Here is a 15,494-nt window from a genome sequence, read left to right on the forward strand (position 1 = left end):
GTTCTGGAAGTGGATCTTCAGGATGGGCCAAGGGCAGTGTCAAACCGGATCTGGTACATCCTGAAGATCCACTTCCAGAACTGGGAGCAGTTCTGGTCGATCCTGAGGGTCCACCAAAACCCACTTCCAGAACTTGATGATTATTAAGATTGAATGTTGATAAATTATCAGGATTCGATCTTGATAACTTCAAAACGATATTATTAAGATTCATCCGGTAACTTCATTATTTGAATATAGTTAATAACCTGATAAAAAGTTGATAGCGTTATTAAGATTTATCGGTATTATGATCGGATCTCAATAATCTCTAAAAATTATTAGGATGGTTATTAAGATACGAATATGGCACAGCTATAACTCCCGACAACGGAATTAAATCAAGTGATTACAAAAATCGAAAAACATGTAACACAAAATAGCTTGTTATCGCATCTCCATCAATGTACACTGCAATTAACTATACAGTCTACATTAATAGGTAATTGGTAGTTTAAATGATCGTAATTGACTATATGGCAGTTCGTTGTATTTACTAAGTATTTCACTCTTTCTCTCCCATCTGTGTTGTCGAGTGGTAGCTTTGTTCTACTTGGTTTGTTTAAAATTTTATTACATCTAAAGGATTTTTTTCATTAAATTTCCCAATCGAAATATAACGTTGTCACATTTGCTTGTAGTGAAGGGGATTTCGTTATTGACCATGCAAAACTTTGACCATGTAAAAGTAATAACGTTTTCTAATTTTTATTCTCGTCACATAATCACTATTCGGCCACTTACCATGCCCATGGTATTGCCCGTATTTGTTAAATATGCATGAGTTCGAATTTGAATTGATGTTAATCACATTCAAAACTTGTGATTTCAACCATTTTGCCATGTTTTATCCGTCGATGGTTGTATGTAGACAGATCGATTATAAGTTTTATTGAGTAAAAATATTCAAGCTGATTTTGATATTTGTTGCTGAACTCTGTTAATTGTTGCTTAAAAGTAGTATGTGCAAACGCATATGTTTACCACGAATGCCAAAGTCAATGACTACAACATAAGTTTTCGACGAATTAAAATTCTGTCATATTCATTTTGTTGAGTACCACTCAACTGCTAACACGACTGCCACCCGAATTTAATTTTAATGACAAGCATAAGCTGCTGCTTGCGCAGTTTTTAAAGCTTATGGCATAAACTCACATATTATTATGCAGAAAAAGTTGTGCATGGGTTTGAAACGTTCCAAATCGGCAAACCAGTCGTAGTTAATCAACATTGAATGCTGCCGAAAGGACTTATCGCAATTATCGGGGAATAAATTAACGAACATTCCAGATAAAAATGCTAAACGCGCATTACACTCGAAAAAGTGATATATTTGAATAGCTAGCTATTCACTGGTGTTGTTAGTTAAATGACAAGTGCATACTTGGAGTGAAACCACTTTTTTCGGCAAAATCGAGACATTGTTTTAATTAAATGTGAAATATTAAACATTTGCACGGTTCTTAAGCTTTTTTTTGCTGTTGAAACTAATGCTTTGGCGTTGATGTTTCTATTTCTGTTTATAAATTAAACGCATACTAATTGGGGCAATGTGAGTGGATTATACCAGCATCATTGTAGATCTCAGTGGAAATACTTGAATATTTATTATGTGTGTGACCCACCAACAACCATTCAGTCGCTTCCATATTCCCGACTTTCACCATTCAAACTGTGCAGCTTTCCATAGTTTATTGCCGGACACTCCAAAAAGTTGAACTGATACACCAGATTTACTATGAAATCTCCTAGGGGGTAGGAACACAAGCGCTTGAGACGAATTCGTACGAATATTCGTGAATTCTTGTGATTGTGTATACGAGACATTCGCAGCGCAGTGAGTGTACAACAACAATAACAAAGCCACGAACGCATGAATATATGCGAATACATATGAATGACACAACTTGTTCCTAGCCCCTAGGAAATCTCCTCAATTGGTCGCAATTCTAGTTGTTGTTTTTTATTCGTGAGTATTATGAGATTATGACAATAATACTTTATGCTATACACGCCACATACATTTTTTATTGCGTTTGATGCCAGGTATATAATTAAAATGTGGAATGGAAATAGACACGCATCAGCTCAATAGATAATTCCAATCATTTGGCTTCGACTGGACATCAGTAAATGAACACCTTGTAAATACACGGACTGTAACTAATCATTCACTTCAATCACAAAGACTCAATCAATCGACACCCGATTCGTTGACCTGCATCGAATATGCGTGTTTGGTGACCTAGTGAAAAGTTCACAGAAAATGTTCGAAAGTGTTACGTATTCAAATTATGAGCTGCAAGGTGTCGCGCAATACTCTGAATGGAAATTACATAACTTTGCAATCAAAATTCGAACCAATTACGTTGGGCTGCTCGTTCCGGTCACATGAAATTTTTTGTGTTGAAAACGGAAAATTCGTGGAACGAAAGAATGCTTGCACGATGAATTAGATTATGAAATGAATTTCTGATTGCAATGAAGCCGATACGTCACATTGATAGGAGCACAACAAAAGGGCGCTTTCAACTCAACAACGCATAATGCCAATTCAGCGAAGCCGACAACATTCGAAATGGAATGCATTAACAAAATAGCAGGAACTTGTGAATGACACAGAGCATTCATGTGGATTGAGATCAGAATTTTATTTCATTTAAATTACCTTCAGTCTTCTGTTTCTTTTAAATCAGAATAAATGGAAAATAAAGAATTGCCTGTTTATGTAAAGTAATTAAGTTTACATGTTCATTCATGTACATCGCGGTAATAATTGCATTCCATTCAATGCGAACATGATTTTGAATTGATATAAGTGCGGTCGAGAAAGAAACTGCTTTTGATACAACGCAAATTCGATTCGCATCTTGTGCTCGATTGTTGAAATGCAGTGATAAATATGGTCACTTTCTCTTAAACGATCATTGAGTCGATGAAGAATGATGCAGACGAAAGCAACAACAACAACAAAACGAAGACGTTTGAATCAAAATGTGAATGTTCAGCACTTTGCTTTTGAAATCAATGGAACCGAACGAAACCACGCGAAATGGTGTCATGGAAAATGCAAAATATTTCTGTCTTTGATGTCACGAATGAAGTCGCAAATAATCATATTTTTTTTTCTTTTTTGCTTTGCTGTTTGCGATTGCATTTGAGTCATTTATTTGTGTGCATCCAACTGCTAAAATAATTCAACTGAAAATCTCATCGTTTCTCGTTGCACAGCGCGCAAATCAATCTCACACAGCTAAGAGACACCCAGCAAGAAAATATGTTTTCTTCGTGAAAACTGTGTGCTATTCAGTGCTGCTGCTGCTGCTGCTCCTCTTCCTCCTCTATCTCCTCTACCGAACAAGATTCATTTCATTCGAATTCACTATAATAAAAACACCCTCTGAAATGAGTTTACGAGGTAAGAGCTATGAACGCTCTCCTTGATTGATTATATGCAAATGCTGCTGAAGACACAAAATAAAACTGGAACGAATTCATTCGTTTCGGGTGTACTTATGCTGGTTCTGTGTGTAAGAAAAAAACCGCATTGAAATTCATTGTTTCAAGAGTAGAGAAGGTTGATAGTGAAAATTGGACGAGAGTAAAAAAAATGCAAAACAAAATTCTATGAACATTAAAAATTGTGACCGAGAAACGGAATTTGAACGAGCCGAAGGAAAAAACATATACATTGAATGAAAAGAATAAGCAGAGAAAATTAAAAATTAAACTAAATGAGAGGAAAAGGTTAACAAAGTGAAACGCGAAATTTCGTTTTTTCTTCCTGCTCGCATCGTTGTTGGTATTGTTGCTGTTGTTTTTTTCCATGTTTCCGACAAAGTCTGAACGGAAAATGAAAATGCGGAACAAAGAAAATCTTTGGGCATAGCGAATATTTTCTCTTTCTTTGGACACCCCCCTTTCCACTTACATAATATTGTACATTGTTCCCATTTGCTATTTGCTGGTTTGCACTGTTCTTGCTGTGCGTACTTTTATTTTCCTTAACATTTTCTTGTTTTCTATTATTGCGAATTCACAATCGTTCTTTTTTTATTTCTCTTTTCGCTTGCTATTGCTGTTGCTGTTCACGCTGCTGTTGCTGTCTCTCGTTCTTTTACCAATATTAACATAATTTCACTATAATTTCTCCCTTTATTTGCTTGTGTTCATTTTTCATTTACTTTTCATAAAGCGTCATACTGTGAATGTATATATTTATTTCGGTGTGTGTGTGTGCATTTTGTTTGCGCTCGTGATCTCGTTCGCGCTTATTTATTCGTGTGTTGAATTTGCTTTTCGAACTAACTGCTAGCCATCTATACTATTCAGTTTGGCTTTTGTATGTTTTCCACTCTTTACAACTGAAACGAAGATAATATTGTAAATGTGCAGTTATCTCTTGCGTGTGTATTTATGTTACAGTGGGATCGAAAACGTGGTCTCCTCTCTCTCTCTCTCTCTGCCACTAACTCACTCACTTTGTCTCTTCCGCCATCCATTTTTCGCCCGGTTTTGCGAGATGGAATGATTTCTCTGTCTTCCCAAACGTTTGCCACAATGTCGCACACAACGCATTTCACGATTCTGTTATGCATACAGTCCGAGGTGCAGTCACTCGTGTGTCGGTTTTGTCTCTTTCTTTCTTCGTTTTTCTCTCTTTTTTTCTCTTTACCACATTATGGACTTAAATTTCGATTTTGTATGCAATGCCATTTACGATGCATTTTTATTTTTATTTTACGTGGTAAAATATTTGTGTGTTCGCATGAATTTTATAGTCGGCGAATTTACAACTAACTGACATTTTCCCGTCGTTTTCGGTATTATTTCTCGTTCTTTTCGGTAAAAGACGTCGTAAGCTAAACCACACTGCTGACTGCTTCTCAATGCATTCACGGGTTGAAATGGTAACGAGAAAATTTCGAAAATGCTTTTCAAGGTAGGAAAAAGGAGAGAAAAAAAAATGCTATAGCTTTTCCGTGAGATTTCCGTTCTCCTTTTTTTTCACGTCTTCTGTTCTATATTTTGCGTAGGGAAAAAAAGAGAAATAAACCGCACCACTATGTAAATTTTATCGGGATTATTTAGATTTGCTGAATTGAAGCAGCCCAATTTAGCGCTTAAGAGTTTTACCACCGACCCTCTCGTCTCGATTTACATTCAAATGGGTTCGAATAAATGGGCAACATTTTTGCTGGGGAAAACATAAATCTGCATCTTAAGCTCAGTTGCATTGTTGTCGTTGTGAGTAAAAATCCGTTTCCGTACGGCTTTCGTCTCATAATTTAATTAGCATTGTCATCAAAGTGACAACAGAAGTGAAAGCATGGAACTTGCCATTGTTTGGGTAAAAAATAAGTAGCAACATTCCTTGTGCATTTGTCGAGTGCAAAAGTGCATCATCAAATCGAGTGTGCCGTGCATCTTATGATTATAACGAGACAAGTGCAAAGCTAACATCTTCTAAGCAATGTATCGACGACGCCGACGACAACAACAACAATGACTCAGTGTATATATACGTAAACAACTTGAGGATAATGAAGAGATTTTTCGCATGCCAGACAACGCGATGTAATTGATAAATATGATAGATTAAGTAGAAATGGTTGTTCGCAAGTCAAGCACCGCAAGTTAAACTACGAGCACTTATTTTTGAAAATGTTAAAAGATGATGCACATCACTTGTGCACACCGCGCTTTCATCTTAGCTCTTGTCCTTTCTTCTTAACTTTCTTCACTCATGGCTACATCTTTTGTAAATGTGCAGCTGTGTTTTTGTAGCCCGTTTTGTACTGATGAGAGAAATAAGTGACTTTTAACGAGCCGACTGTGATCTGCCTCAGCAATAAACTGATAAACCCATCAAATATTCAATGGCTGAAAACAGCTCAATTTATGTGATGACTATTAATTGCCCAAAAATGTTGTCGTAAAAATGTTAAATGCGTCCATAATTTTTTTTCTTCCTTATTTTTCGAGTAAATAATACGACAGTATTGTCTGCGTGTGTCTGGGGAATGATCTCTGATTAAATTCGTAATTTGTCATCATTTTGTTGCGCTTCATTCCGCATTTTGTTGTGACGGCTGCTTTTACTCTGACATTTTATGTAGATTCCTTGGTTCCAGCGTTGCTGCTATTGTTGTTCTTGTTATTGCTGCATAATTTCTATTTTATGCCATGCCTTTTTTTTAACGTGGATTTTTTGTGTGCATGAGCCAATATTTGAGCCGTTGTTTGGTACGCAACTTGAAATGCTGGAATCTCAACGAGTATTTGCGGTCGTCCGGCAATAAAAAAAAGAGAACTGCACTCAACATTTTATGTAGCTATTATATATGCAAGCGCATAGGTATATGAAACGGTTGGGCATGTGACAGAAGCGAATGTGAATTCGCGTTATGCACGAAATATCATTTAGTTTTACAGATTTTTTCTTTCTCTCTCTCTCTCTCTCTCTCTCTCTCTCTCTCTTTCTCTCTCTCTCTCTCTCTCTTATCCTGCAACGTCATCGTCGTGTGTTCGAATCCCGTTTCATTCGCCGTCATAGGCAGAAACAATGAAAAGTTGTATGTGTCGTGGTTTACAGGAGTTGGTATTAAATTTTCATTTATGTGCAGAGTCGTTATCCCCGCGTATGAACGAAAGAAACGAACGCTGCGCATTACATGACCGACACAGCAAAAATTTACGGTAAAACTTTGGATTATGGCAGTCCTTTTAGATGCCGTTTTTGCTGTCTCTTCGTCTCTTCATCCCATTCATTCCGTCTTTTTCGCCGTGAATACAGACATCTGCATATTGGTCACTCACATCTCGTATCCATTTTTTTTTTTTTGAAAGCATCGGTCACATCGTGTACGTCAAACAGCAGCAGTAGCAGCAGCACCGCAAGCCCAAAACTACCTCTTGCAAAACACACAAAATATGTTATAATTTTATACGAATCGCATACCGTGAATATAGTTCTTCTAGCAAATGAAATTTTTATCGTAGTTCTTTGTCCACCTTGTTCACGGTGGTGCAATGTGGATTTCATACGGTGACAAGGGTAATTTGTTGCTTGGAAACTTGAGGCGATGCACGCACACTTACTACTAACGACACCATTATACTGCAATATATAAACTGAATACATACAAATAATTAGCCATCAAACAGAAGTTTTACTCTAGAGCAAATTCCGCTCAATCTTTTTTATATCGTTTCATCTCTTTTTTGCGTGCATTTCACTTCAGAAACTATTTTATTATAAATCTTGTCATTAATTTTTTTTTATCATTTCAGTGCCACCTCATCAAATCCTAGTGTATGATGCATCCGGACGCGATGTTTCTGGTGCGGTTGGTCCGCTTTATGAAGGTGACAGTCTTGTTTTATCATGTGAAGTTCGTGGTGGTAAGTTGAATGAATTTTTAAAAATTACATTTACTTATGACCGGTTATGATTGTTTCACATGAATTTGTCGATCAAATAAATGGTATTTTGCGGTTCAATTGAGCATCGTTGCTGTTCACTCAGCCATAAATAGTTGATTTGTCTTTTTTTATTCAAACTAATTTCCAATTTGAAAAGAAAATTGAATTTTCATTAGTTTGACAATGGATTTCAATATGGGCATCAGACATGCGCATGGGAAAGACAACAACAGTGGAACAGTGGAATCACTATATATCGTAATAGCAAACAGGAATTTTGTTAGTTTATTTTTGAAATAATGAACTAAGTGAATTAAAATTGGTACGAAAAAAATAGTTGAACTCAATCAAATCGAATAAATCTGTTCTACGGCGATCAATCGTAATTTTCTTTTGACATTTGCTTTGATTCGATACACATTTGAAACGGAACGATGCTCGTTAGCGTATTTATGCATTGAATTTCCATCAATGTCAAAATGACAACGCTTACTGTCTTGATTCTGAGTGATTCGTGCACATTCAAGTGCTTTATCACGTTCGGCACAACAGAAGAAAAAAATCAATTCCAAAGTATCGCTCATTTTTATCGTGGCACACAATTTGTTCTCTTTTCATTTTCAATGAATAATCCAAAAAAATTCTTTACGAAAGAGAGGAGATGAAGAAACTCGAGCGAAAGTGCATGAATTGAACAAGTCGATGCGCATGTAACGTCTTATTAACAATTTGCGAACTGTTATTACGTGCGAGCGCTTCGTTGATCACACACATGCATGATTCAGCGTGAAATTCAAACGCGTTGACTTGCGGAAAAAGAAAAAGAATGAAAACAATCACGAAACGTGTGTCTCAACATGCAGCCACTGATTACAGTTAATATTTAGGGTTCTGCTAAATCAACCAATTTAATTTTAACCGAAAATGTCTGGAAAATTTTCTTCTTTCTTGCAATTCATCAAAAGTAAATTTATAGCATTTTTAATAAGCATTCACAGCAGCAGCAGCAGCAGCAGAAGAAGAAAAAGAAGAAAATTATAAATTATCTCTCATCTTGAAATATAATTTCATTTTATATGGTTCGCATTCTACCATTTTGATACCCATACTTTATAGATTAACTTTGAAGCAGTTTTCATTAAAAATGCTGCACGTTACGGGTGAAATGGATTTTTTGAGCAGAGGATCACAGAGAGTGTGGAGAGGGAGAGAAAGAGAGAGAGAGAGAGAGAGTGCGTGAATGTGAGCAGAATGAGGAAGAGATCATGGTTTGTCGTGGTTGTGTACTTTGTTACATTTGCTATGAAATGAAACAGTCGAACACAAGTGGTTTTTACGTAAAACTTTATTAAATTAATACGAACATATTTGACGAAAGGCAGAGAGAGAGAGAGAGAGCGAGAGGGCGAGAGAGAGAGAGAGAGAGAGAGAGAGAGCAACGAAAGTGTATTCGAAAATTGTACAAACAGCGAATTTGGCAGAGATTTTGATGGGCTTTGGCATGGAAATACTTGGGTAAATCCAACCAAATTCGTAAAATAAGTTCTATAAAATACATTTAAACGTTGCCTGGGCGATTGTCGATAATGATTATTCTTCCGAGAATATTCCATCAATAGAAGCAAAGTGGATGACCAAATGGTAAATATCCACTCGTCAATTTGGAGCCTTTTTCATTTCAGCTTGGCTTTGTTTTGCTCTGCTTCATGGGTGGAGAATGGAATGTTGCTAATTTGCCAACTTCCCTATTAAACTATTTCAATTCCACCCATCAACGTCATCAATGATATGACTCATCATCATCATCATCATCCAGAACATCAAAGTGAATTAAAACAATGGCTGGCCAATTATAACTGCGTAGTGAAGCGTGCATCTTATACATTCGCATTGTGTGTGTGTGTGTGTGTTGGCTCTTTATTGAAACTTTTACAATGTGCACCGAGTTTTGGCCACTTTAAAAATTGACGACGTTAACCTTTTGGGCTTGTACGTATGGAATACCTGAATTGAAAATCATTCTTGCGAACGGTATTGCCGTTTACTTGATATTCGCAAATAATATTCTAATTACGAATACCATTATCCAAATTATAATTTATTTATGTACTTTGTTCACTGTTGGGTATCGCATTTTAGCTCAAACAAAACCGCACACACATACACAACCGATTATACAAAAACTCTCTTTCTCTCCCTTTCTCTTCATTTCATACTGCTGCTGTCTTTCTATATCTCTTTAGTACTGCTACTTTATATTTTGTACCCATATCCTTTGAAACGCATCCACTCGATATGATACCGTATTTCCATCATGAGAATCGCGAGCACGCCATCGTATTTAATTGGCACAAGTTGCCACAAGATGAAAGATTCATTTCCCGTAACGGTTCCCGTCTGCCAACACAAAACTCCGCATAGGCTTTTCAACATTTTTGTTCAGTGTTGTTTCCCCCATTCAGTCGCTTAAATATTCGCGTGCTTCAGCCTAAAATAGGGAAACGACACAAAAAGTACACTCAACGAGTATTGATACGTAGTTGCATATCGTGTACAATGAAGCTCAGCGCTGGAAACACGCATTGCACCCTATGTGTATCCACTCGACGACACAAAGACTAGTTTCTTGTTGCATTCTCGATGAATGGCACGCTGCTGTGTCCGATTAAAAGGATTTTATTTTTTCATAAATAAAAAGTTTCATCGATTTCTATCTGGCGACGGAAAACATAGATCGCAGGCGATTGGTATTTTATGGCAATTGGTTCCGAAATATTTTGAATACTAATTCCACGATATTGAAATATTTGACTAGAATTTCAGCCTCTATATTTCGCATTCAATCACATATTTTCCGACAATTTTCCCCGTGCAGTCCAGTATCGAGATTGTGACGTCCAGTTAACTGGAACATGAACATTGAACACATCGATTACAGCGCATTCGAAGCAAAAAGCACGGTATTCAACGTGCAAACAACAACTCCTTATTGTATATTATATTGGGAAAATAGTTTTTCATGCATTTTGGTACAAATTGCTTTGACAAACAATTGGCAAACACACCACAACCAAAAGCATTCCATTGAATGACATTCGATTTTCGTATAAAATGCAAACACACATACACTGTTCCTCATGTGTTCGAAGCTTCGGCGCATTGTTTTTTATGACATTTCAATATCAGAAATTGGCACCGAGCTCTCGAGAGGTAGAGAGACACCATAATCATCATCATCACATCAAAATCCATTTTCATCGACAAGTAGCAGTAGAATGTGGAAGTGAGAAAGAGAGAAAAACACATCGTCTATATACATATATCAATTGCAAATGACACTAAATCAATATCGAATGAGAATGAGAGTGAAAAAAGGGCAGGAGAGAAAGAGAACGATGGTATGCATATACATATACACATGGCGAAAAAAATGGTTCCCAGTGCAAACAATAGGCATTATGCATACTCATACTCTGTCCCAGAATTTCATACACACAACCTCTCATATGTTATTGCTTTTGCTTTTGCTGCTGTTTTTGTTACTGCGGTTGCTGGTACTGCTGCTGGTGGTTGCTTTTTGCAGCTCACTTTTTTTTTCTCCTTCGCTCGGCGTATTTGCGAATAGACAATTTAATGTTATACCGAAAAAGGGCAAAGAATAAAAAATGATGGCTCAGCAATAATAATTTTTTTTGTCTTGCTGCCTCAACTCGATGCTCCATGTGAACGCATGTACGTTTTTCCCAGTGCAATATATTTGCGAATGGTTTTCGGTTCTCTCAATTCGTTGTTCTTCTGAATGCTCCTTTGGTATCTCGTGCGCGCACAAAAAGAGGGGGATAAAGACACATACACACAGGCACATGACACACTTTATATGGTGAATGTGCATGCCGATTATTTGTGTTTTTTCTTTCCGGTTGAAGATAAATGTTTCACAGATTTTTCGACTCTGACGAATTTGTTTGATAATGTCATCTTTTCGTTTGGATCCCATCACAATTGTTTTGCGTCTCGCGCGCCGTTCGTAGATTACCTCATTCCCCATTATCGGATCTGCCACACGCTCTTTGCACATCGGCATTAAGGGATTCGATTTGCGAATGATAAACGCTTTCGGAATGCACCGTTTACGCTCAATTTACGTTTTGTTTTCTGTTTTTTGTCGATGATAAATATTTTGTAAACATTTCATTCATCGGATGAGTCTCAATCGAAACGGAACATTGTTTTTCTTTGGTTGCGTTTTTGTTTCAGCGTTGCCAAAGTTTGCGTTTGAGTTTGTGCTTTTTTTGCAGCCAATGCTTCCAAACCGTTTAAACGTTAGCGATTTCCGAACGAAGCAAAAACAGCAAGCGAGAGAAAATGTTCGAAAAACAGAAAATTGTGCAACGTAAGAACCAATTTGGTTTTTTTCCTCCATTGTTGTTACTGTTCATTTTGTATTTTAATTTGTGAACACCACCCACTCACAAAACTGCAAACAAAATGTTGGAATTAGTTACCTATGGAATCATTGAACTGTGTAAACCGTTGTCTTCGTTTGAAAGACAAATTTCGCTTAGCAGATGAGTTCATTTATTTCAATGAAAATGCACCAATAACAAACACGAAACGGGAGAAACAATTTCAGTTTAATACGTAAATTAAAGAGTCGGTAATTAAATAAAGACATTTTGTGAGATGACCTGACTGATTTCAAGTCATTTCCTATACATGTTCGATTGTTGTATACATTTTTGTATTGATAGGGCTGTTGATGCCGACAGGGTGCTATTGTTTTTGTTTCTGTTGCTGCTGTTGCTGTTGCTGTGCTTGCTTTTGTTGATGATGAAAAAGGGTGGGCGGATTTTGGTTGGCTTATTTCCGAATTTGTCACAAAAATGCACCGGCCAACTCAAACGATGAAATAATGCTGCGAAATCGATCGAAAGCAAAACTAATTAGTATTGGGAAGAGGTAATTTGATTGATGTCTCATGGGGCGGTAGCCAAAGCCATATTACATACCTTTGGATCGGCTTTTTTGAAGCAAACATTCATGTTATATGCACGATCACAGCCCTCTCCTGCTGGATACAAACACCTTCTTATCATATGAATGAACGTGAAGTGAATTTCTTTGTCCTCGTTAAATGATTCGTGCAAGCTAACAAAATCGATTTTGCCATCTGGCATAATGAATCTCTTCTCCTGCAGAAGACAATCCATGTAGCATTTAAGCTTGTCGTCTTCAAAAATTTCGTCCCCATCACTAAATCGCTTAATGACATCTGCAATATACACAAAACTCAACATGAACATACTGTGTGTGTGTGTGTGTGTGCGTGCGCGCGAGCGTACGCCACGGCCGTGTTCAAGCGTGAAAGCAAATGGAATTATCCTTATCGCCATCTCTTTCACACTCTTCATATTCTGTTTTTTTTTCTGTTTCTGATGCTAAGTTACCTTCGGAGACTCCGGTTCTCCCAACGCAAACGTCGTGAATGGGCTTCCATTTGGCTAGAAGTTGTGGCGGCGGATACTTTCAAATTCGAAAAATGTATAAAAAGTAAAAAAGTCATCAATAGAAATTATAGAAAACAGACGGAGCATTCAAAAGCGCACACAAAACACAAAAAGAACGGGAAAAATAGCATGACCGACAGAAATTGAGAAATTAAAATCGAGAAGAAAAGAAAAAAAAATACTTCGATGAAGTGGGGATCCATCGATGTCTGTCAAATGAGCGGTAAAATGAACAAGATGAAATGAGAGTGAAAATTTGCAGGTAGCAAAATTGAACCGGTGTAAAAATAATAATAAAATCATTTGATTCCATCAACGAGAATGGGGAAACTCTTCAAAGAAAGAAGAAAAAAACCCGGCACAACACAAGAATAATGAATGAGAGTGGTGGAAAAAGAACCATCCGCGTCTGGCTTTTTCCATTTGAGTCATCCAAGTATTTTCGGTTTTATCGCTCATTTGTTTCAATATTTCCAGTGTGTCTGTAATTTTGTGTATACCTATTACCTGATCGGTGCCTTACCTGATCGTCGCGTCGAACTTCACACCAAATATTTTCGATTATGATGAAATTTATTATCGCAAATAGCAAGATTTTATTCATAACTTATGGTTCGTTTATCCCGAATCACTAGAAAACACCACGTCGCTATTATTCGTTGTTGCCACAGAAAAAAAATGAGCTAATCGTTGCCAACAGACTTGTTTTCTTCGTTTCACCTGACTCAATTCGGTCCATTTGCCGTTTGGCGCATTTTATATCAACACACTGTTCCGTGCCATTTTCCGCCAGTCATTAAATGTGACGGCGAAAATTATAAATGCGAGTTGAATAGATAATTGAAGAGACGATAAAATGTGAATAAAACAAGCGATCGCATTTTTAATTACATGTGTGTAGGAGAGAGAGAGAGAGAGAGATAACGTTTGCGACAGGTGTATATTAACTTTTTTGTGCATCGCGTGTTAGTCTGAATACTTTTTCTTTATGTCTCTTTTCCTCTTTCTATCGTACCTCCTTCTACATTCAATGATTATTCCACAATATTCTATTCGACAAAAAAAATACGAATCAAAATATCTTTTTAGCTCATAATTATACATTCTACTTTTAGAATAGAAACCACCAGAAGAATCTAAAAACAAAAACATTGTATTTATCGTGAATGAATTTTCAATTTTATGCGGAAAGCTTTGAAAATCACATCGACTTGGAATTCATCAATATTGATTATTATACTATTTCCAATTTTGACACTTGTTCACAGCTGAATTCGTTGATTAATCAATATTTATTCAAACATATGCGTTTTATGTGCGTGCGATTCGTATTTCGCATCCATTTCATAGGTTACACACATTATTCAGGCGATGGCAAATGGAACGAGCAAAAAACAAATGGGCTTTTCTCGTACAAATAAATATTTATTTAGTGGAATTTATTTCAATCCATTCCATTTCGATAATGACAACTAATGTCATGTCGACGCTGCCGCCCTCGCCAACTCTGTTCAACGCTGTTGTTTTTGTTGTTGTTTTTTTGTCGTTTATCTTGTCGAAATTCTTTGCAAAAGTGATTTTTTTTGCCTCGTCGTTATAGCATCTAATGTGAAATGAAAATATGTACATGTTCGTGTTTGTGTTTGTATTCGATTCACAGTTTCTTATTCATTTCGTTATTGTATGCTATCGTTTCGAAAAAGTAGATGCTCGATTCGAATAGAAAAATGTTCGCGGCATCACGAAAAAATTAAAGAAGAAAATCAATTCGGAACTTCGATTCGAATAAATTTTTCCGACATTGACAAAAAGCAAAAGCGAAGGCAAAAAGGAACGCACATTCTGAGTCCATGTTATTCGATAATGGGCCATGGATACATATTGGTAATAAGTGTCAATGGTATGGCGGGAGACGAAAAGAGAGAGCGAATCGATGTGAATTTCACAGAAAGAGGCAAAACTTTGGTTATTAAAGTTTCATGGAACAACCGAAATACTATCTAAGTTGAAACTTGAACTGTGAACAAATCAAAGATCGTAAAATGAAAAGTTTTAATTTTTATCCCGTACCAATTTCGGGACCAAAAAACTCCTCCAGCTTCAAGATGCTTGTTATCTTTCTATCTTTTATTTTTTGTTCAATATAATTTGAATTGTGCACGTACAGCTGTTGCGTTTGTTCGTCAGAAGGGATGTAATGTGAAAACAGTCTCAAGAATCACTCGCGAACTTGGCCATTCCTATTTTGCATGGATCTGTTTCCCTTCATTTCCGCTACTTTGTTGCTAAAGTGGAGGAAAAATAGTGCCGAAAAAAAGCAGCAGCAACAACAAATTAAACGGAAAATAATGAGAAAACAGATCGTACTAGTTCACCATGACATTCGTATAGTCTCATTCAATTCCAACTAATTAAAAAGTAAAGTTATTAAAATGAAACTTAATACAAGACAAAATGGAAAGCGATTGCATGTGTAAGTTGTAACGTGCAGATAAGATGGCGCTACGATTGCATTTGATG

At 36.7% G+C, this 15,494-nt stretch overlaps 2 protein-coding genes across 2 annotated transcripts in view; one reads left to right on the forward strand and one right to left on the reverse strand.

Moving 5' to 3' along the window:
* Nucleotides 1–7,074: 7,074 nt before the first annotated feature.
* Nucleotides 7,075–15,494, forward strand: part of LOC129579389 (uncharacterized) — a 69,872-nt gene continuing 61,452 nt past the window's right edge. The window contains exons 1-2 of the mRNA XM_055469456.1: nucleotides 7,075–7,099; nucleotides 7,336–7,446. Of these exons, the coding sequence (XP_055325431.1) occupies nucleotides 7,075–7,099; nucleotides 7,336–7,446 (136 nt within the window). The remainder of the gene's footprint in view (nucleotides 7,100–7,335; nucleotides 7,447–15,494) is intronic.
* LOC129579368 (general odorant-binding protein 83a-like) lies at nucleotides 12,266–13,705 on the reverse strand. Its single transcript, XM_055469410.1, has 4 exons — nucleotides 13,498–13,705; nucleotides 12,915–12,990; nucleotides 12,477–12,739; nucleotides 12,266–12,382 (listed from the first exon to the last, which is right to left on the reverse strand). Exons 1-4 carry the CDS (start codon nucleotides 13,576–13,578, stop codon nucleotides 12,365–12,367), a joined length of 438 nt encoding a protein of 145 aa, XP_055325385.1. The 5' UTR covers nucleotides 13,579–13,705; the 3' UTR covers nucleotides 12,266–12,364.

This window comes from Sitodiplosis mosellana, unplaced genomic scaffold (assembly GCF_009176505.1).
Source record: "Sitodiplosis mosellana isolate CC-2019 unplaced genomic scaffold, AAFC_SMos_1.0 Smas_scaffold_6226, whole genome shotgun sequence".
In the NCBI taxonomy this organism is placed as follows: Eukaryota; Metazoa; Arthropoda; class Insecta; order Diptera; family Cecidomyiidae; genus Sitodiplosis; species Sitodiplosis mosellana.

Coding starts and splice junctions, on each gene's coding strand:
- LOC129579368 (XM_055469410.1), bottom strand. CDS start 13,578: ATGAATAAAATCTTGCTATTTGCGATAATAAATTTCATCATAATCGAA. Junction 12,991..13,497: donor AAGTTCGACGCGACGATCAG/GTAAGGCACCGA, acceptor CGAATTTGAAAG/TATCCGCCGCCACAACTTCT. Junction 12,740..12,914: donor GAGAACCGGAGTCTCCGAAG/GTAACTTAGCAT, acceptor TGTATATTGCAG/ATGTCATTAAGCGATTTAGT.